Consider the following 20,771-nt stretch of genomic DNA (forward strand, 5'->3'; position numbering starts at 1 on the left):
CTAGTGAAATGCAGAAGAAGAAACACAGAGGCACATGGACTAACAAACGGGTACACAAAGGTACACAAAAAGAAATTCAACACCATTGATGATGTTAGGCCAGTGGTATCCAAGTCACAGTATTCATGAGAATATTTATTTGATTTTGTTTTATATTTATTACATTATCCATTCAAGGAGTCATAGGTTGTCCAGGGAGGATGTCCTGTCCTCAGCCTTGGAAGACAAGTCCTCAGACTTGAAGATTTCCAAGTCTCAGGTGGCTCTAGCCCTCAGCAATCTGATCTGACCCCAGAGCTGAGCCATGGAAGGCAGGGAGCTCCTGAGGTCCCCTCCAGACCACGTTATCCCATCATTCTGTGATTCTGCACTCACAGTGCAGATAAGAAAGCTTAGGATGTGGATAATATTGTATTTCAAGCCTTTGTGAGCATTTCCTTTCTTTGCAGAAAGCTTTTTCTGCAGAAGGTAGAAAAAGAAAACTGCTGCATGATAGCTGAGATAGCTTTCATCAGCTTGTGGCTTCCAGTGTTCCTTGTGTAATGGAAACTTTTATTCTGCTCCTTGTGGCAACAAAAGAATTGTAAAGAAAATTACTCCGGTCAACTGAGACATGCTGTTTCCACGTCCTCCTTCCAGGTAAAATATTTATTACCCGCTGAAGTGATTGAAGGTCACCCATTCACTGCCTTTTAGAAACTAGTATAAATAGAGAAGAAAATGGAAAATAAAGTGCTCCCATTTTCCCAGTCTGTAGCCAGAGAACAGTAAATAACATAAAATGTGACGGAAAGTAGAAAATGTCCATATTGCTAGGTAATAAGGGAAAAATAAGCTGGCAGTGGATTGGTAAGAGGAGGTAAGGTCATTGGCGGTGCCCCAGGTACACTGTTACACTTGTCTGCCCTATACTGAGTGGTGATATTGCTGCAGTGTGCCTGTAACTGCCATGTACCCTTCACTGGATCGTGAGAGCATCACAAAGGTATGATGAAGGCAGGGATTAAGCCCTTTCCTTAAGTTCATTCTCATACAGACATCATGTTTGAAGCAGGGCTCTCTGGCTGTAGGTAAGTTTATTATACTCAAAGTAATAGATAACTTAGCAAGGGTGAAGTTATATCACTTTATGCAACATTCAGATGGACATCTTGAAGATAAGTGTAGGGAATTACTCTGCATACTCTTGTTAACAGAGTGTAGTCTGTTATGCTCAGCTGTATTACACATCCAGAGATGTAGGCTTGTTATCTGTTCCAGAGATGTGCCACACATTCTGGACTCTTGTTTGTGTACGCATTGAAAACAGTGTGTGTCAGAAAAAGGTCAGCTCTTCTGTAATCTAGGTCATGCTTGAAGACAGTGGCTTTATTTGAAACTTGTACACAAAAATAAGTGGGAAGGAGAAAACCAAGGCATATTAACTACTCAGGAAAGTAGTGAGTACAAATGGGAGTTGTAGCAGAAACTATGTTACTCAAAATTCACAAATTAGGGATTCTATCTGCTTTATCAGTACTCACAGATCATCAGGGGATCTTCAGTAATTCACTATTATAAAGCTCTTGCTTTCAAAAAAAGCCACTCAAGACCAGCATGTAGCCAGCATTTGGGCACTTGAAACAAAGATAGCCCTGGATAAGCTAGGAATAGCAGAGTTGGGAGCAGGTAATAACGTAGTAAACATCCTGTTTACAAAGATCCTCTCAGTGTATCCCCTAAGTATGTTGATGTATCTGACCTTAACATCTTATATCAACTCAGGACTACAATGTACTTCATAAGCAGTGTGCAGAATGGAAACAGACTTTGAGCACCAGTAGCATAAAGTCTTTCACCAGTCTTGATGGTGAATATCAGGCCATGTTCTCTAGCACTTTCTGTAATAAAAGGTGAGAGTGGATGTTGGAAAAAATATTTCAATTCTAATAGCTACTGTAGTTGAATTGATGTAAACCATCCCAGTGTACAAAAAAAAAAACCAAAAACCCTACAATCATGCAGCTCTTGACAAAACAGTAGTCTGTACCAGTAGTGGTACTACTGGTAGTCATTCAGCAATGTTTGGTATTTGGTATTTTCACTATTCTCATAACATCATTAAACTGCATGCTTCTGAAGGCAATCATAACAGTAAATTTGTTTAGCCTCAACAAAGGTAATAATTGTTCTTTGTCAGCACATACAAGAGAGAACATCATAACTGAATGGACAGAAGCTGTTTATCTGCCTGTATTTACAGTATTTACAGTCATCCAGGTGCCCCAACGTAGGTGTGACTGTGGCTAGTTTATGATGTGCTGGTGCAGACTAGCAAGTGAAAGCAGCTGCCTGGTCCTTCTTCCTTCTGCTTTAAGCTGTTCATTGAGAATACAGTGAACTTTTTGGCTTTGATTCACTAGCAATTTCATCTCTGATAGGGCAGTACTTATTCCTCTTGTCCAGCTTATTTCCACTCTGTGTTGTAACTGCTCTAAGACTTAATGCTTCTATTAAGTTAGCTTAATATTAAGCTTAGTGCTGGGAGAGTCCTTCACTTTCCCACTGAGCGTTTTTGTTCCCTTTGTGGGAGATTAGAGAATGTGTGTGGCTGACACGCTACCACTGACCTTCTGTTCTCCTGTAGCCACACGCAAAAGATTTGTAATCCTTTCTTCTCTTCCTGCAGTACAAAGTCCCACACCTCACAGCACACTTCCCACTAGTGTCACAGCTAGGGGTCTGGGCTAATTTGTGTTAGCACTGTTTTTGCTTGCAAAAGTATGAATGAATGGCAAAATTTGCATGACAAAATTCCTGCGGTGCAAAGTACATTTTAGCACCCAAAGCAACTTGTACTACCTGAGCGATGATGAAGAGGCCAGAAAGCAGCAGCAGTGAGTTAGTTTCCATATGAAGGCAGGAGAGAAAAACACCCCCACAACAAAAATAATTATAGTGGGGACACTGCAGTAGGAATTTCTCTACTCCTACTCTTGGACAGAATGACTCAGGCCCACTGTGTTTTCCAGGGTGCCAAATTACCAGGTCTGAACTTCACGGTGTGAGTTGACAGCAAAGGGAAAACCCACAGCAGAAGCACTTGGGTTTGGTGGTGTTCTTACAAAGAAGTTCCCCTAAATCACTAGTAATAAATCCATGCAGTTCTGGAGTGTGCCAGAACCTCTTACCGAGACTTGGATCTCCAACCGTGCTGGTGCTTCTTTTCTACAGACTTAAATGTTGGGGTTTTTGATTCTCTTTATTGTGCTATGCAGAGGCTTCTGCAATTAAGCAGTTATTTCAAAATAATTACAAATGAATCTTGTGCCTTTGCTTCAATGGCTTAACGTTTCTCTGTAAGATTTGCAAAGGGTGACCTTTTGAAATGTTTTGTTGGAACTGTAGGTATTCCTGCAGTCACCTTTCTCTTTTTCTCTTACAAAAAGGGAAGAGGACAGAAATGAGGCTAAGAATCCAGAAGTATCTGTTTCTTCTGCAACTGTTTTTTTACTACTTACTTTTGGATTATACAAAGTGTATTGAGAGGAAAAAGGTCTTTTTTATTTAGTTACTGGTGGTTTTTGGTTTTTTTGTTTGCTTGCTTTTGTGGTGTTTTTGTTTGTTTGTTTGTTTGTTTACCTTTTCATTGCCTCGGAATAACTAAGGAGAATTGACACATACTTTGAGAAGGATCTAGGTAGTCTCAGAGCAGACAGAAATGCAAAACACTTTGGCCTCAGTGCCTAGCACAGGTAACTTGAACAGAAACAGGGACATCATAAAGCCATTTTTACAATTTTTTAATTTGTTATTCAGCAAACATGTTTGTAGTGTCTTATCCTCATCAGTAAATAATCATATGTGATTAATACCTATCCTGTGTGGCTTCCTATATGGGAAATTCTGCACAAAGTGTTTTGAAACAGTTTTTTACAGTAAATATATATATATATATTTCAAAGATAAGAGCAAAGTCCTGTGAAGCAGAGAAGGTGGTGGTGTTCGGGGAAAAACTTGTGAAGACTGAGGCTATCCTATAATAAAGCTGTCTCCTGCACAGATTAGCTGCACATCAATATGGCAGTAAGAAGTGGGGCAATGTTTGTAGAAGCAATGCCTGCACACTTGAGATCTGAACCAGAAGGAGCAAACTTCAAACAAAGTGTAAATTGAAACATGGAACTTACCATTTGGTGTTCGTATGCTGAAGGCCTGGCTGGTGGTTGGTTACTTTGCTCCTGATCTTCAGGAGCAAAAAAGCTGCTTTTTTTGTATTAGTTAGCCTCTCAGATGTTATTTTAGATGGTATTTTAGGAGATCCCACTGTCTGGTGCCCTCTTGTGGGATATTTTCACACCACACAGCAGTAGGAATGAGGTACACCTTAAAGGCATCTTCAAGATCTCATTGAAGGAGCGCCTCAGTCAAGAGCACATTTTCCCAAGTAGTTGAAGTTTTCACTGAAAAGAAGAGGTAAATGAGTACAAAGCCTGTTGTGTTTATGACGAATTTAAAAAGTGGTGAGCACGGAGATGTTTTAAAACAAACATTCTGGGACAAAGACAGAAGCAGGCAAAGAGGATGAAAAAGAGAGAAAATTCTGAGAAAACATCTGCTTTAGTCAGACCCGGCTTTTCACCATCAGTTAAAGCTAATGAATGGCTCCCTATTCCTTCTATTTACACCTTATTTTAGAATGTTTCTCATAGCATGGATTTAGGTTGCTTTGTAGCTGGTCAAAGCATGTGACCCACATAGGACTGTATCAAGTATGGGCTAACAGTGATCATTGGAGAAACTTGGCAGATTATGCCATGCACTTCAGAGAGGGTGGGTAGATTTTTGCTAGGCTGTCACTGAGTTGTGTGTTTCCATTATAAAACAGTTCGTCTGTTCTTTCCATTATTTGAATGTATGCAGTAACCTCACCAAACTGCGAAAAATAGGTGTATGTCAGCTGTGGTCCTGTTCCTGTGAACACGTAGCTTAGCAAAGCAATCTGCCCACTTATTCATAATGCCTTGTTTTTCTCATTAATGTCAAGAGTTGCTTAACTCAAAGACAGGCATGCTGCTATGCTCTGGACAACACTTTGGAGTTTGGAGCACATGGATCTGAGATCAAAGTTATTGTGGAGTGGTAGTGCATATTGCTTACCCTTGTATTTCAGTTCTGCATAGCAAATAGAATTTTGCTGTTAGAGATTCACTGTGCAAGAAGGTCTAGATCAATTTCTACTTGTACTACAGGCACCAGCGTGAACCCAGTAAGGTCACTTGGGGTGAATAGGTTCCTGTAACTGAAGACAATGATAGCTACTGCCCGGTAATCTTTTAAACACCATTATGAATTAGGGATCTGTGGTCATGTTTGATAGATGCTGAGGGCATTATGTTAGAGTAGAGACCTAAATAAGAAATTCCTTCCCTTTTTAGGTTCCATTTCTACTCTTCTTCTGTTATTTTCAGGTTAAGACATGGAAGAGAGATCTTTCCTGTATCTGTAACTTGTTTTTAAAGCCACTACTAGGAACACTTTTGTGTTCCAGATGACCAGTAAGAACAGAGGTTAGAGAAAAATAGCTGACCTCTCTTCCCTGCAGCCTCAGACATCTGGTTCACATTTGCAGTAAGAAATGAGATGAATAATACAGATTTACAAATAAAGCACATTATGCCTGTACATGTTCACGCGAGCATGCATGCTGGATACAGAAGACTCAAATCTTTTGGATTCAGTTAAATGAGGCATAAGGCTAGTGAGAAGTACCTGACTCATTATAGTGGTATCCATGTCATTTGTAAAGAACCTGTATTTATGAAGCCCAACCTACAAGTTCTGATAATGAGAAGTGCCTTCTTGCTGAACATTTTCATGCAGTAAGTCAAGACAGGCAACTCAGTGCTTACTCTTCCATTGTTTTGTTGGTTTTTTTTACTCAGATGATATCTGTCAGGATATGGATTTAGAAGTCAGCAGTCTGGAAGTGAAATCCCATAGAACTGGGTGTGGAAAAGACCAGTGCAAGGGCTAAAACCTCTTAAGGGCAAGGAAAACAAATAGGAGGGAAAAAAAGAATAAGACAATCTTTTCAGACAAAGGAAAAGGCGAGTATTAATGTACAATCATTTTAGATTTCTGACAGGATAATTCCACGCAATGTTTTCATTTTATAGTTAAAAATTGACAGTATTAGTTGCATGTTAAGCAAGTTAAAATTTATTCTGTTTCCATTACCTTCTTCTTGGTTAGTTAATTGGAAAGATGATAATGTGCCTCAGGTTCCCAGTCACTCCAAATCTATTTTTCTGTATTGATTCTTGCAGTGCTTATGAACAACTGTGGTCAGAAAAGAGCATTCACATCACATAACAGTGTGGTCTGTGGGGACAGCAAGTTCACAAAGCCATTGAAAGTGGTTTTGGAGAGAGCTGATGGATAACTGCAATGATTATCATTGTGACAGTCTCAGTGGGGGTCTGCTTTAATCTAATTAACATAACAGTGGCAACACAATGACAATCAAAATTAGTAGGGCTAAAGAACTCTTCTATTATGTAGCCAGTGTGACTGGAAAAGAGACCTTGGGATGAATGCAGAAAGGGAGTATTATTGAGGGTGGTTAATGGATCAAAGCAGCTTTTTTTCTTTTGTGCCCATAACATTAAGCTGGAACTTTTTTTTTTTTTTTTCACACCATGTATTCTAAGCACCAGTTTAAGGTATTCTGAGTTGACTTCTCTACATCTACATGCCCTTGAATTGACTATATTATCAAGACAGCTTTGGTTCTCTGTATTGTACCTATGTTAGATGTATAGAGTGAGCTAAAGCTGAAGTTTCTGCCCAGGTTCAAGTTTGTAAAAGTAAGCTACACCACGATTTTGAGATGAGCTCAGAAAGTTGATAAGAGAAACTGTGGAGGGTAGGAATTGACAAATTTTATCAGAAAGACAAAAACCTGTCTAGAAGTTCTTAAAAGTTCTTCATTAGTTTGTGGGGGAGCAAGAGGATTGTTTTGTTCTCAGTCTGATGGCTGCAAACACAACACAGGAATATAATAATTGAAAGGAATGAAAGAAGGGAAGAAAGACAAGAAAATAGAGTGATTCTTCTCATCTACATGACTAGGGTACATAACTCATATTTACTTTAAAAAAGAAGTTGCTTTGAAAACTTTGCATTTTCTCCAAGGTTGAAGCTAGAGATTTTGAAAACACTGAATTTAGCAGAAGCAGATAGGAGAAAGCTGACATCTTTCTTACCACAAAAATCAGATTTTTGGGTAGTAATTTAGCAGCAAATGGGGAGCGCTTCATAAAGAAAAGTTAGAACAAGCCTACTTCAAACCCTGGAAACAATCCAAAGAACGGGCTTCAAACAAAGTGCAGTTTGAAAGGAGTTCTGTGCATCACTAGGGATAAGCTAAGTGGTAGTGAAAGGAAATTGTCAATAGATACCAAGATATTTACTTCATAAAAGAGTAAGCATGATTGGAAGCTTTGTTACATTCTTTTGTATTCTTTACAGAATTGCCTACTATGTTTCAGGAACAGATTTACTGAAGTAAATCATGCAGTAGGTGGTTTCAATTTGTAAAACTTTGTGGGTTCCTTTTCCCACTACTTTCAATGGTTTATTTTGCAGAAGTCGAGTGGGTTAGTGTGCATCAGGAAGTCTTGATGGGAGGGATGACCTAAATCCACAACACAATTACAGAAAGAGCTTTCACAAGCTTCCAGGCTCAGCACATGCTCTGGCTCTAAACACTTCACCGTAGCAGGAGCAGTTGGAGCCACACAACCTTCTTTCCGTAAGAGGTATAACATCACATCATAGCTTAGTTGAACAAACAGGAATTGCAAGTGCCTTTTTAGGAGGCTTCATCCTGGCCCAGAAAATCTACAGAAAAATCTGACTCTGGAGAAGTCAGACATGCTGAATTTTTGGACAGTTAAACTGCAGACCAGTTTTCCCCCAAAACAGCTGAAAACAAGTGTTAAATGTGCTTTCTTGCAAAAGGCTTTATTGTAGTATCATGTAGCCATTGATCACAGAATAATGAAAAGGCCATCCTGCAGAAGTATTTTTCAAAGGTGCCTGGAGAAAATGAATCTATGATTTTTTACTGAGGGCAGGAATTTACTTCTCAACCCAAGTTGACCTTCAGAAAGCCTTCAAAAATGTTTAGATTAAATACTGTAAGAATTATAGCAGAACAGTAACAAAGCAAAGCATTCTCTTTGGCATTCCCACCTTTCTACTTCCTTGCAGCCTTTGGGGAAAAAAAAAAAATGAAGAAAAAAACCAGAAAAAAAATGATAACAAGAACATTTGCAACACTGTTAGAGAGTGGACATTTGGTTCTGTTAGAGAGATGAGGAAGCAGTGTGAGCAACTTGGCAGAGTGTAAAAAAGGTAAGAAGGAGGAAGGAAATGGAAGAGAAAGAGGTTTGGCGGTCAGCCCATGAGACAGGATGTACAAATGTGATGAAGAGCTAGCCCCATATTGTTTCCTCTTACACAAATTCATAAACTCTGCAGGGTTTGTGCCCTGCTTTGCCTTTTGTGGGGGTTGGGGCCATAGACTTGTATCTCCAGATAAAGAGGTGGGTTTGCTCTCGCTTACAGGAGTGGCAGAAGACCCATTCATGGAGCAAATTTTCCATCTCAGAGCTACTGTCTCAGTTGTAGGACCACAGAATCATGGAAGTTGGAGGAGACCTCTGGAGATCGTCTAGTCCAACGCCCCTGCTAAAGCAGGTTCCCTAGAGTAGATTACAAGTCACAAATCACATCTCTCTGAATATCTTCTACTGCAGATACAGAATTTTTGTGCAAAAGTTTTTTTACTTGGGACAGCAGCACAAGATGTCTGCTTGCTTTTTGTTGTCTCTGTGAGTGCAGGGGCAATCACTGCTGCACAGCTCTTGCTGTCTCACCACAGAGATTGGAGTAGCAAGAAGGCTGAAGGCAGTGCAATGGTGGTGAGGTGGTGATAAGACACAAATCAATTGGCTTCATCTTCAGAGGAAGGTGACTCTGTGAGGGAAAAGGTAGAAGAGGCAGAAGGATAAAGACTAATACCTGGACATGGCGTTTTGTGGCAAAAGTAATTGTCCATAAGCCAGAGACAACCAGCAAGGAGCTGGGTGGTGGTAAGTCAATGATGCTAGGGATAATTCTCCTTTGTAAAGAAAACTAACTGTTTGGTAACTGTTCATTAACAAAGCCAAGGATGCCTGGGAGCCTTTCAGAGGGTAATAAGATGGAACAATTGAAGTATATGAAAAATTTCCTTTTTTTTTTTTTTTTTTTTGGTAAAGTTTAGTGGGTCGAGAGGGACGTTACCAGAGGAGGAGGATGCGCGCAGCTTCTCTCCAGCAGGTTACACAAGTAAACGAGCAGAAGAGGGCGCCAGATAGCAAGGAGTAACTTTTAATGTACCGACTGAGATCTTCGTAAAAGGAACGGAATAGTCTGAAGTCTTGGCTGAGCTCATATTTTGTACGGGGTGAACAACTGAACATCCACACCTTTATGAGTTACTGCATTCAACATTCATTGCAACAGTCGGGATATATGAGCATTGATCAAAAATGTAATTTCTATCATTCATTCAGCCCTCAATTAAAAGTATGGTCTTTATCACTCCATTACAACTAGATGTATGAGAGCAAACTCAGTAGGAACTGTACAGCTTCCTTTATTATTTTTGGTCACATCATACTTCAATTACAGCCATGTGATACCAGTCTCTACCCTGAATTTGTTGCTTGTTAAACTAGAAAAATCACTTGCAAAGACTTAAATCAATACATTTCAGGTTGGCTCAGTGCTCCCAGAATATTGAGTCAGACTGTATGCAGCTAGATTACATTGGCATGATTATTTATATGCCCATGCTCAGCAGACAGCAGAACCATTTAGGACACAGGACACGGAAGCACTGTCAGACAGGATCTACCAATTCTTTTTGCAATGGCAAACCTACAATTGACAAGAACTGGCTGAATAGCAACTACTGGTACTTGTCTTGTACTCAAGCGTGATATGCTTCCAAAAACATCTTCGTGCTTGGTCAAATTTCACAGTTCTTCAGCTGTTTTTGCAAATTTCATTTGATGCAAACTTTTCACTGAGCAATCTTTTATATTTAAACATCTCTCCTATTTCACTGCCGTGAAAACCTTCTGGCAAAAAGACCTTTGTGTACTCTATCAGAAGAGGGATGGCCAGCAAGGATAGGAAGGTGATTGTCCCTCTGCCCTCATGAGGCCCCATCCGGAGTACTGCATCCAGGTCTGGAGCCCCCAGAACAAGACAGATGTGGAGCTGCTGGAGAGGGTCCAGAGGAGAGCCACTAAGGTGATCAGAGGGCTGGAGCACCTTCCCTACAAAGACAGGCTGAGGGAGCTGGGCTTGTTCAGCCTGGAGAAAAGAAGGCTGCGGGGTGACCTCATCGCAGCTTTCAGTCTCTAAAGGGAGCCTAGAAACAGGAAGAGGGGATGATTGCAAGACAAGGGGAAATGGTTTTAAGTTGAAGGAGGGAAGATTGAGGATGGATGTCAGGGGGAAGTTCTTAACTATGAGTGGTGAGGTGCTGGAACAGCTGCCCAGTGAGGCTGTGGATGCCCTGGAGGTGTTCAAGGCCGGGTTGGATGGGGTCCTGGGCAGCCTGGGCTGGTATGTGGAGGTTGGTGGCCCTGCATGTGGCAGGGGGTTGGAGATTTGTGATCCTTGAGATCCCTTTCAACACAGGCTATTCTGTGTTTCTGTACCACTAAAAGCCCTCAGAATTACTTTGAATCCTTACTTCATCCCTGTCAGTTGCAGTTACAGTCTTGCCAAGCTAATACAGTGCTTTATCTTACCATCCTTTGCAGATGCACCTAAACACAGTCAACACAGCTGTCATTTGTGCAGCTCACGAATAATTGCCCATGACGGTGACAGGAATTAAGGATCTCTAGCAGGTCCTTCAGTTTCTGTTTCCTTGTTTTCAAAGGATTTTCATTCTGCACCACACAACTCTTTGGAACAGCTCAAGATATCACCAGGGACCCATGAAATCTTTTCTTGTCGTTTATTGTTTTTGTCTATGGGCTAACAATGCACGCAGTCCCCTCAGCTGGAGCCAGCAGCAAAGTGGCTAGCAGCGATAAAGAGAAGGAAGGAGGAACAAGTGAGAGTTTGACCTCACAACTTTTGTTTGGATTGCTGGTCCTTTTTAGTATTTCCTCTTGTTATTCTTTCACATATTTTGGGAAGAGAAGGGAACTGTAGCCAAACCATTATGCATGCTCATTCCATAATCTAAACATTTTTATCGTCTCTCTCTCTCTCTCTTTGTTTTTTTTTTTTTTTTTTTTTTTTTTTGGCAATTGTTTAAAAAGCCATAGTAATATACCAGGGCAACGGAGGCTTGAGTCTAAAATTTTACAGGGTTTTATTCTGGGCATTGCACCAAGCAACAGGTAATTGTTGGCAGGACTACAGGTTTAGATTTGCATACTGCTTTGAATCTACAGCAGTGCACAAAATGGGAGTTGAATAGAGGCCTTCTGGCAGCAGTTTGGACCCTTGCAATTATACTGTGTAGACAAAGTCCTTGAAAAACTTTTAAAATGGAGTGGCCATGGCAGAACAGGAGTGCTGTTAATTTTAACCTCCTGCCTACTTCACTGATTTCTCAGTACTTGACAGAGTACTTCGACTGCTGAGTTCTGTCCAGTACTTAGTAGGCTTTGCAAAAGAGCAAGGAGAGGGTTTGTGGCTGCACATTATTATTATTATTCAGACAAAAGCTAGCCTTGAGGTAGTTCAATTACTAAGTATTCAACATGACATCATCAGAAATAAAACAAAGCCACTGCTGTTTCTTTTGCTTATTTAGATTTGCAAGTGCTAGTTATTTGCCTATCTGACCACATCAAGAGAAAACACATGAAGTTTAAGACGAAAAAAAGCCGCTTCTAGAAGAAATTCTATCTGGGTATAAATAGAACAAAATTTCATGGTGAGAACAATTACATATTGGAATAGGTGGCCCAGGGAAATGGTAGAATTTTCTCACTGGAAATATTCAAGATCTGGCTTGACAGAGACTTGGACAACTGAACACAACAGCCCCGTTTCCAGCAGAACGCTGGACCAGATGGTCTCCAGAAGTCCCTTCTAACCTAGACTTTTCTGTGATCTGTGATAATATTCCTAATCATCATGTTTCAAAGTAAGCTGAATAACAGAAGAATGCCTTTTTTCTTTCATGTCAGGAAAGAGAGGATTTCAGTGCCTATGGAAATACTAACTTTATTATGAAACAGAAAAGGAAGGAAAAGCAACAGCTGCATTGCACTCACGAACATTATTGCAACAGACTGTGATCAGAACCAATTTAGTAAATCTGCACTATCTGAATAGCCAGGAGAACAGAGATTTCTGCTAAAATTTATCCCAAAAAGTCATGATTTTTTTTTCTTTTTTTCTGCAGAAGGCTGTTTTACAACAATGACTGTGCCAGTATGTTCAATGCAGTACAGCAAAAATACCAAAGTTACAGTGATAGATGTGTGTATATAAAAGCAAGCAATATTTTTGCGTATTATTCCTTTCTGTAAAAGCGAGATAAGTGCTGACATTTAAATTGCCTTGAAAAAGACAGTCTTACTAGTGATTTGATAGAGCTTATCAATTGTAAGTGGATTGCTGTCGTATAGAAGTGCACAAAAGAACTGAACTAAAAGGAGATATTAGATACTTTCTAAGTTGTACAGATCAAGACTGTATGTTGCACTGCTACTGCAGCAAACCATAGTGCTTAGACAAATCAGCATTAATCACTGTAAGAGACATAACAGACACTGCACTTGGCATGTGTATATGAGTTGCTCAGCAGTAATGCAGAAGTATATTTAAAGAAATGTTTTAGTGTTTAACACAGAAGAACATAAAACAAAACAATGCTAATGCAACAGACGGACATATGTTTTGTAAGATACAGCAACTGCTCTACTGATAGCTAGAGCAAACACAAGCCAGATAAGCTAAATAACAGATTACTTGTTGCCCACATTAACGACTAGAAGAGCAGGAGAGTTAGTGTAAGGAAATCAGTGCAAAGGAAAGTAATACACTCTTCCATTACATTTTCTCCTAGGAGACAATGAAGAACTCCATGTCCAAGAATTATTACCTGAATAAGTCTTGGTTATAATAAATGGCAAAGATTCCTGGTTCTCGCTTCAGCAATTTATATACCAGTTAGCGTTACTGCAGCAGATCCAACAAATAAATTGTGCTATTCACAAACAAATCATGTCACACCAAGTGCTGGAGCTTCTCTTGCATGGGCAAATTCTTGCATGTCTGCAGATGAGACGGAGAGGAGCACGAAGCTAACAGGATTACAAGGATCAGCAGGTACCTCACCCACTGACATGATTAGTATGTTGTGCCCCTTGTTGGGAAAGCTTATTGCTGTGTAGCTTCCCCAGGTCAGAAGTGAGGTATGAATGGATGGACTTATGGACTTGAGAACGTAAGCTTCATGAACAGAACTTGTAAACATGTTAGGATCCATTTACTATGGTTAGAAACCTAGGAGTGCTAAGGTTTCCGTAAATTATCTAGAAAGAAAATTAAGCAGTGAAGACAATCATTTCTGAGAGACAGGAGAAAAAGGAAAAAAAAAAAAAAAAAAAGCCAAACATTTCAGCTCTCCTTTGTGTATTGGTAATGCTTTTGAACTCCTGTAATGCATTCAGTGTGCAAGATGGTTTAGCAAATCCCATTTCAATCACTGCATATGCCTTCTTGGATAGGTTCCCAATAGGAGCTTCTCCATGGAAAATGGAGACTTGGAACAGGAAGACTGCATTTAAACCCTGTGTTTAGACTTAATGAATGTACTGTGGAAAAAAAAAAAAAAAAAAAAAGAAGAAGCAACCATAACCATCTGTGCCCAGAAGACACAAACCCAGATGTCATGGGGAGTATAGTCCTGTCCTTTATTAATCATGTCTGCATGATCATTCTGCTTCTGCAGCATTTGCCTACTGTATTTCTGGAAGACAGTTAATAATACACGAGCATCTCCTTGCTTGGGAAGAAAATTTTGGTCACATCTTTGTTGTTCAGCCTATCTCCATTAACACAACTGCGCCCTATTTGATGCTCCTTCTGTCACCTGTGCTAAAAGCCTCCTGCAAATTTCACCCTATATATGAATTTTCACCACTTATGTAGTTGTTGGTTTTGTGTTCCCAAGCAGCTGTGGGTGCTGTTTTGAGGAAATAGAGTCCATTGAATCTACAAGGGATGGATTTTTACTGTGAAATTTCTGCTGACTCAACAGATTGAGCTTTGTCTCTTAATCTGCTCTTCTGTAGCTGTAGAAAGTGCAGTCAGCTGTGGTTTTTTATACTGTTTCTATACAGTATCTCTGTTTCAAGCTAAGGGAGAAAATCCGTGCATCAAGTGAGGAAGCTTGCATCAACAATAAATTTGCAGAGGCCCTGTATGTTAGCTGCATTCGACATTAGACTGTCGTTAACTAATTAAATTACAGCCTCTATTGCAAGCTGAGCAGGAAGATCACCTCCAGCATTGTCATTTAACAGATTTCATAACCTAGTGACTAAGAAGGAAATGGTGTTTGAATTTCCCAAATGTGATTTGTGTATTTAGTAAACAAGAGCATTTCAACACATACAGTGTATTCTAATTTGTGCATAAACAAAAAAGACATAATTCCTTAGCCACTAGGACAGGCAAATGGAGTAGACAACAGCCAGAGGCAATTCTCATCTCTAGGATTCTTTAATTTGTGGTAAAGAAAATCAAGAACACCAGGTTAGGGATTCTGAATTTCATATCCCTATTCAGAAACTTCATTCCTTTCCCAGGTACACTTACTTCAGTGTTGCGTCCTAACAAACTGAGTTTCCTCCATACTGATTCCCATTTGTATTTGGTTTGCTGAACCTCTTTACTTTTCCTGTTCTTCTAGATACAGCATTGCCTCTCCAGCCTTCCAAAGGCATTCTTCAGCTTCAGAGAGTCACAAGGCTGGTATCAAAAGAACAAGAGCAAAACAATTATCTCATTAAGCTTCCAAATGGCAGGGTTAAGGCCAGCAACTCCAGCAGTAAGAACTGAAAGAGAAGGAAGAGATGGACAGGGGAAGCCGTTCACCACAGGCTGGGGATAAATTATTTCGAAGTTAAAGTAAGGTGCAGTCTCTTTTTCTGGTGAGGTTACTGGTTTCATAGGACTTTTCTGTGCAAGTCTTCATGGTGTCCAGACTGTACATCCTTCTCTATGACCAGAATGTCCAGAGCAGTACTCCAGAGAATCTGTTTATTTATAATAGGCCAATTTTAGAAAATGTTTTTAAAAAGCAATCATGATATTCAAGTTAGTAATATGCCACGCAAACAAAGAACTTGGGTATCTGATTATAAAAAGTATAACAGAACATATTCACAAATCTTTGTACTCCAAGTGAACTGGGAACCAAAGACACAGTGAACGGCCTTTACAGATGGGAAAGAAATGAAAATAGTTTCTCTCAGAGGTATACAGTTAGTCAGATGCCTCCCTACTAATTCTGGAGTAGTGATTTTATTTAAGCAGCATTCTCAAGTTTTGCTTTACTTAATGTCTTTAAGAGTTAAGTGTTCAAGCATTCCTACTCAAGTATCAAAACCCAGACAAGTTATAGCCATCATTTACAGTGTAGCAGTCATGACCTTGTTTCACTCTTTAATGAATAAGAAAAAAAAAAAAAAAAGTTTTTTACTCCAAACTTTCTACTGCTCCATTCTAAGTGTGTATTCTTGAGGAACAAGATATATGCTGTTTGGATACTAAGACTGGAAATCCTAGCTCTGTCGCAAGGCCAATGTCCACCTGAGCCTCACTGTGAGCTAGGTGTATGTATTTATTAAATGTTAGCAGAGGATAACTGAACTCTGACACATCACTGTTAGCACATTATAAGAAGGTTTAATTGTTGAAAAGTTTTTAAGATCTCTTGGATTATGGATTGGGTTCAGTTGTGTGGACTAAAATGACATTTATCACAGAATCTTTAAGGTTGAAAAAGAGTTCCAAGATCATGAAGTCCAGCTGTCAACTCATCACCACCTTTCCCACTAAACCACTAAACCATATCTCCCAGATCCACATCTACCTTGTTCTTCAACACCTCCAGAGATGGCGACTCCACCACCTCCTGGGCAGCCTGTTCCAATGCCTCACCACTCCTCAGGAGAATAAATTGTTCCTAATATCCCCACCCGAACCTCCCCCAATGCATTTCCACTCATCCTATCACTGTTAAGAGAGAGCAATAAGGTCTCTTTTAGCTTCCTCTTCTCCAGACTAAACAATCCTAGTTCTCTCAGCCACTCCTCACCAGGCCTGTGCTCAGACCCCTCACAGCTTTGTTGCCCTCCCTTGAGTATGCCCCAGTGCCTCAGTGTCTTTTTTGTACTGAGGTCCCCAAAACTGATCACATTTTGTCCTGCACCATCTTGTACACTGTGTTCTCTCACAGTACTACTGAAAGATAGAGATTCTTTTACAAATGATAAAATCTCACTACCAAGATATCTTCTGCTGTTGAAGTATACGTTTGCCTTGCTTTTCCTCCTTGATGAGTATTTCAGACTGTCATGTGTATCTTCTGAAGTAACAAAACTTGGGGGTTTCTTTCTTTGAATAGTTACCACACACATCATTTTTCTCTCTTCCCTACAATATAGTAGCACTTCATGTGCTATCTTTCACAGCTATCTTCCTGTCAAGCCCTTCCTTAAGAATCAATCAGAATCTACTCTTCACCCGTCTGTGGGTTTTCAGTACCTCGTGCCACTCTCTTACCTTTTTTTGAAAGCTATGTTATCAAAATACTTCTTTTTTTTTTTTTTTCTATCCAGAACAATTGTGATTCTGTTAGAGTATCTTCCCCAGCTACATCTTAGGACTTCCTTCAAGCCTTCTGAAAATAGCCCGTAAGAGTAACATTTTTCTGTGTTACTGAGATGTGAGGGAGTCTGCACATATTTCACCAAACAGTCTGCCCTGAGAAAAGTGCTGCTTTTATATTTTGATATGTCTCCCTGGTACTCTCTGTAACCTAGTTTTGACATTTGTACAATAATGATTAACAGTTTCTTCTGGCAGTACATAATTATCATGTATTCTCAATGGTTTTATTGTTATTGCAGCTGTCTGTCAAGAGCACCTTGTTTTTCTGTTTACAGAAGTCAGCTGACTTAAATGGCTGCTTTCTTTTGTAGAAATCATATACAGTAGTTTTGGGTAATTACTCTTCTCTCCCAGTGGATATCACATGCATCTCACTTAAATGCTTCCACTGATTGATAAGGTTATGCTTATCTGCAGAAGCATTTAAACGTATCAAAATTATGCTCATGAAGCAACCAAGAAGGTTGTGGAAGAGTACATGTAGGATGAACCCTGCAGTTCCCTCTTAAGCAAGGCTGCAGTCAGGTGCTGTTTTGCACTCTATTGAAGCAAGTGGCTTCTTGCACACCTTACAATTAGACAAGTGTTGGTACACAGAGGAAGTGGCCCACAGCTGGGCACAGATTTTATCAGCCTGTCTGATAAGTTGTCTGCAGCTGAACAGCTTTGTGATAATGGTAAGGGCTGTGTTTGGCTAACAACCACTGCAAGTTTATTACTTGCATGCTATGGCTGCTTGTGTTGAGAAAGGATCTTGTCGTCAAGTTTATGTCTTAGTCAAGTCAGGATTGAATTACAGTGAGATGATAAAGCAGTGAGTGTGAAGGGAGTCTCCTTCTTCCTCCTCTCCTGAAATAAAGCAGGAGGCTGATAGAAAATACAGCAGCACAGTGTCTGTGTAGGGCACATATTTGGCTATGAGAGATCCCAGTACATTCACTGGCTGCCTCATGGATCCAGATCATGTGTGCATCTTGGGCTCCAGTGATGCAGAAACCACATCTGTACTTCGTTATGCTACACCACCACCAGAGATGGATCTTCTCTTCTTGGTTGGGAGGAGGTGCAGGCAGGATGTTCTTCACCTGGTTCAGGCACTCACATTCTCTGGAATATGGAAGAGCTCCATCACGTTGCCCTTTAGGCCATAATACAAAACAGCTATTTAGAGAAGTAGTGATTCAGGAGAGAAGTGAAGCTTTTTTTCACCCTTAAGATCAGAATTTCACAGAGAAAACCAAACTTGTTTTGTCTTTGCTAGGTGTTTTTGTTTTGAAGTGTCACTTTATCACTGACAGCTTCAGTGTGGTTATGCTACATCAGATTAAAATCCAATAAGGCCAATTTCTTATCTTGGAGAAGGATAGGTCTGTTATTAAACAGTGCAGAAGGAAGACTGTTTATATCTGACCTTGCTTACATTTCTTACGGAATCTTTTTTAAGCTGCTGAACATACAAACTTTGATATTAAAATACAGCATTTCCTTATCTTAAAAGGAAAATTATGTTCTTTAATTAGCTTCTGAAGTGCTTGAGCATCCTGGGGATCAGATTCTACTGACACTTAAAATGTTATAAATAAAAATCTGTTTTCATTTTGTTTTCACCCTCGCTGTAATTAGACAGAGAGATTTCCCCTTCTGTGCATGCACACTGGCATCTGTTCTGGAGCACTGAGCTTCTGGGATTGGGTGTATTTTCTTAGTGCTGAATGATGACACAGAAGAACAAGCCAGTCAAACTCTTGGATTTCCCATAGGTGCTCTCTCCAGATGCACAGAGATGACTTGCATCCTTCTCAAGGCTGTACATGAGGAAAGGCTTCTCAGATAAGCAGCGCTTACTGGAGGCCAAATTCCACCCTGCAGAAATGCTTCAAAATGCAGGACAGCACACAGTGCGTTTCCTCCCTGCAACCTACTCACACTGCTCACAGACATGCCATGAGCCACAGCAGCTGCCTTCCTGCTGGTAAGCTTGGTCCTCCAAGCAGAGGCATCAAACACACCGGTGAAGAGCTCACCCCCCTTATACCTCTGAAGTGCACTCATTTAGTATGAGGCTAAATTCTCATTCTCAAGCCAAGATGCTTACAGACACAGGAAGCACCGTTTTAGAAGAACGCTAAACTTGGTATTACCCAAAGGCTTCTGTTTTGTCTTCAGTATTTCCAATGTGCCTTAGTTTAGCATTGGTTTAAAAGCTTTGAGCTTCAGCCTGAAAGTTTTTAATCTCGGAGGGTACTTCCTGCATCACAATCTCAAGCAAAACTTAGAATGGTTTTGTAGCAGGTGAGAGGTGTGTGCAAGCAGAATCAGGAGTATTTAGGTCTAAGACAGAGCTTCCAGTTACTGTGAATCTTCAGTACAACCCATGTGTATTGGAACTCACCAGCTGCATGGTGAACTTATTGGGCACAGCATCATAGAATTACAGAATCCAAGGGGTTGGATGGGACCTTGAGACCACTGAGGCCAACCCTCTGCTAAAGTAGTTCCCTACAACAGGTCGCACAGGTAGGTGTCCAGCTGGATCCTCAGTGTCTCCATAGGAGACTCCACCACCTCTGCGGGCAGCCTGTTCCAGCGCTCTGTCACCCTGACCATAAAGTTCTTCCACACGTTTGTATGGAACTTGCTATGTTCAAGTTTTAGGCTATCGCTCCTTGTCCTATCTCTACACCCGTGCCGTGCTGCCTCTTTCAAATCAACCGAGCCGGCACCGTGAAAACTGCAAAACGGAAGAAAATACTTTAGCGAGTCGCATACCGTGGACAGCCACAGTGAAAACCTTACTGTGCAAAGAAACCCTTCGGCGCCGGGGTCGTGCCGGATGGCCCAGCCCTTAACGGCAGCGCCGCCACCGCACCCCGCAGGCTCACAGCCCGGCCGTGAGGCGGCGCCGGTCTCCGGGTCGGCATCGGGACGGCGGGGGCCGGGCCTCCAACCGGCGGCGAGGCGGCGCCTGCCGGCGCGGGGCGGGCGGCGGCGCGGATCCCCGGCAGCGCTCCCCGGCGGCTCCAGCCGCTCCGCGCTCCGCCGACAGCATGGGCGGCTCAGCCTCCGGGCCGTTGGACGACAGCAAGTGCGCCTACATCCGAGGTAGGGCGGCGGCGGCTCGGCTCGGAGGGACCCGGCTGCGTGGGGCTTTGCGGTGGGAGAAGCGCTGGGCTGGGGCTTGGGCGGGAGGTTCGGACGGTCCGGGAGTGAAAATGCCGAAGTTGTTTTAAGTGTGTGCTTGTCACGCTGTTAAAGTCTGCATTCTCCAGGGTGCGTCTTGGGGTGTATTTTTATTAATTTGAGGTAATTGCAAGAATGCGTTGTGCTCTCACCTGCCTGCACGCAGCACGGCAGGGATTTGCAAAGGGTTTCCCAGGAGTCACAGCACAAAGACTTCCAAACGTCAGATGGATGGCTTTGACCCAAAAGCAGTTGGCAGAGGTGTGTGGATTTGTCTACGAGGTCCCTTCAGCGCTGCCCCGCTGCGGGTGGCCCCGGGTCCCCTCGGAGCCACAGGGGAGCAATCTGTGAATTCCTTTATCGTTGACACATTCCCACATCACCGCCAACATCGCGCTTCCACAGCAGAGTCCTTCAGGTGCGTGTGTGAGTGAAGGCAGCCAAGAGTGCCCGAGAAGCCTGATGCTGAATTACTGCAGTAAAGAGATTCGGGAGCGTTTTAGCTGCTTCACAGCAGTGCAGGAGGACACGCGATTCAGATGTGTTTGGGCTGGGCTGGGGGCACTGTCGGAGTGAGGTGCCCACCCATGCCTAGAGCACACTGAGCACAGCTG

The 20,771-nt window shown here is 41.5% G+C and overlaps 1 protein-coding gene across 1 annotated transcript in view; it reads left to right on the top strand.

The window, feature by feature from the left end:
* Nucleotides 1-19,980: 19,980 nt before the first annotated feature.
* The window catches only part of NIBAN1 (niban apoptosis regulator 1), a 59,731-nt gene continuing 58,940 nt past the window's right edge, over nucleotides 19,981-20,771 (top strand). The window contains exon 1 of the mRNA XM_042873881.1: nucleotides 19,981-20,079. Within this exon, the coding sequence (XP_042729815.1) occupies nucleotides 20,025-20,079 (55 nt within the window). The 5' untranslated portion in view covers nucleotides 19,981-20,024. The remainder of the gene's footprint in view (nucleotides 20,080-20,771) is intronic.

The sequence above is a fragment of the Lagopus leucura genome, unplaced genomic scaffold (genome assembly GCF_019238085.1).
Source record: "Lagopus leucura isolate 7727_CA_CO unplaced genomic scaffold, USGS_WTPT01 Super-Scaffold_100009, whole genome shotgun sequence".
NCBI classification, from domain to species: domain Eukaryota; kingdom Metazoa; phylum Chordata; class Aves; order Galliformes; family Phasianidae; genus Lagopus; species Lagopus leucura.